The following is a 2,500-nucleotide window of genomic DNA, read 5'->3' on the forward strand; positions in this document are numbered from 1 at the left end:
CTCTCCTCCTCTCTCTCATGGTTGGACCATTGATGACTAAGTTTGAGGAACACTTAGTTCCTTCTTCTTCTTCTTCTTCCGTTTCCTCTTCTCAGGGTCAAAATATTAAAGACTAAATGTGTTTAGTAGACAAACATTTAGAAATCAGATCAGAACACAATGAGACAAGAAGTGAGAAAACTTTCTGGCAGATGGTTTGATTTGAGGGTTTGACTTCCAGAAGTGGTTGATGCACCTCAAGGAAACCCGCTTTATTTAGGTTTGTCTGTATTCTTCAAAGGACCACTTTCAGTATCAAATTTATTTACAAATTAAAATGATTTTCTGACAATTGAAAATGATTTTTAGCATTTAACACGGAAGAATTAAAAACACACATTACCTTGTTGATGATTAACTAACTACAACAACCTGTACTGCACATTAGCTGTCAGTATCAGTTAAATCAATAAAAAGTGTACATCAATATTGAGAGAATATTCAGAAATATATACACAACATGGCCAGCTTAGACTCAGCTTAGATATTTCTTGAGCTGAAGTAAATGATCATTCATTTTTTTCATGCTCACAAAAAGCTACTTTCTTTCTCTCTTTTCAAAATTCTGTGCACAAATGTACATCATAGTCGTGTGGTATCCAAAATCCCCTGCAGAAGTCATTGGTTTCCTTACATGAACTGGAGCGCAGTAAAAACTTTGAGATTGTTCCATGTTGCTCTTATATTTGTGTTCAGTATAAATGTAGTGGCGTGGGCATCATGAGGGCCTAAGTGCAGTTCTTTTCTTAAGGCAGTGGAGCTGATTTTAGGTCGTGTCGGTCAGGACTGCGTTTCCTGAAAGCTTTGTTGAGCGCCCACCACGGGAAAAGTGTGTTTCAAATCCTAATCTGTCTCTCCTTTAACGGTGCTGTTGTTCAACTACACTGTTTGGGAAAGGCACCTGAGGTGGGTTTGGTCCGGTGGTGTTGGTCCGATTGGGTCGAGTCCAGTCCTCCCTCAGACCCACTCCTTCCTCCCGGGCAGGATGTCGTCGTCGTCGCCGTCGTCGTCGTCGTCCTCTCCCCCTCCGTACATGTCCGCGAGCCTCCTGAAGTGCGGGCCCCACTCCTGCAGGTGCTGGTAGTCCTGGTCCCGGTCCGAGCCCCACTCCTGCAGGTGCTGGGAGTCCTGGTCTCGGTCCGAGCTGCTAGACTGCAGGGTGCTGAGAGAGCCGCAGGCCGACTCTGCCCCCTCGTAGTCAAACACCATCAGACAGTCAAAGGGGGGCGCTGTTGGGTCGTTGTCGGCAGCCTGCAGGTTCTGGGGGAGCAAAGACACAGAGAGAGAGGAGGGTAAGTCTGCAGGTTCTGGGGGAGCAAAGACACAGAGAGAGAGGAGGGTAAGTCTGCAGGTTCTGGGGGAGCAAAGACACAGAGAGAGAGGAGGGTAAGTCTGCAGGTTCTGGGGGAGCAAAGACACAGAGAGAGAGGGGAGGGTAAGTCTGCAGGTTCTGGGGGAGCAAAGACACAGAGAGAGAGAGGAGGGTAAGTCTGCAGGTTCTGGGGGAGCAAAGACACACAGAGAGAGGAGGGTAAGTCTGCATTGTATGCGTGTTTGCGTGTGCATGGGCGTGCACGTTCATGAGCGTGTGTGTGTGGGTGTGTGTGTGTGTGTGGGTGTGTGTGTGCGTGTGTGTGAGCGTGTGCGTGAGCGTTGGTGTGTGTGTGCGTGTGTGTGTGTGTGTGGGTGTGTGTGTCTGTGTGGGTGTGTGTGTGTGTGGGTGTGTGTGTGCGTGAGCGTGTGCGTGATCGTTGGTGTGTGTGTGCGTGTGCGTGTGCGTGCGGGTGTGTGTGTGTGTGGGTGTGGGTGTGTGTGTGTGTGTGTGTGTGTGCAAAGACACAGACGTGACACACATCATTAATGAAGCTTCCGATCTCCTCGTTCTCATCTGGGCGGAGTCTGTAGGGCATAGGCGGGACGAGGGGCGGAGCTACAGCAGTGCACACCACCTCAGGACCGGAGGCTAGTCCATGATGCAACTGGCTCAGGTCATACTCCTGTGGAATAAACACACACATACACACACACACACAGAGACACAACCCCTTAGGTCATACTCCTGTGGTATAAACACACACACACACACACACACACACACACACACACACACACACACAACCCCTCAGGTCATACTCCTGTGGTATAAACACACACACACACACACACACAGACACACACACACACACACACACAGAGACACAACCCCTTAGGTCATACTCCTGTGGTATAAACACACACACACACAACCCCTCAGGTCATACTCCTGTGGTATAAACACACACACACACAGAGACACACACAGACACACACACACACACACACACACACACACACACACACAGAGACACAACTCCTTAGGTCATACTCCTGTGGTAAACACACACACACACACCACCTCAGGACAGGAGGCTAGTCCATGATGCAACTGGCTTAGGTCATACTCCTGTGGTATAAACACACA

The 2,500-nt window shown here is 49.0% G+C and overlaps 1 protein-coding gene across 1 annotated transcript in view; it reads right to left on the reverse strand.

Annotated features, from left to right (window-relative positions):
* Positions 1-285: 285 nt before the first annotated feature.
* The window catches only part of LOC105904217 (B-cadherin-like), a 26,889-nt gene continuing 24,674 nt past the window's right edge, over positions 286-2,500 (reverse strand). The window contains exons 14-15 of the mRNA XM_031562218.2: positions 1,893-2,036; positions 286-1,299 (exon numbers count right to left, since the gene is read on the reverse strand). Of these exons, the coding sequence (XP_031418078.1) occupies positions 997-1,299; positions 1,893-2,036 (447 nt within the window). The 3' untranslated portion in view covers positions 286-996. The remainder of the gene's footprint in view (positions 1,300-1,892; positions 2,037-2,500) is intronic.

Source organism: Clupea harengus, chromosome 3 (assembly GCF_900700415.2).
Source record: "Clupea harengus chromosome 3, Ch_v2.0.2, whole genome shotgun sequence".
In the NCBI taxonomy this organism is placed as follows: Eukaryota; Metazoa; Chordata; class Actinopteri; order Clupeiformes; family Clupeidae; genus Clupea; species Clupea harengus.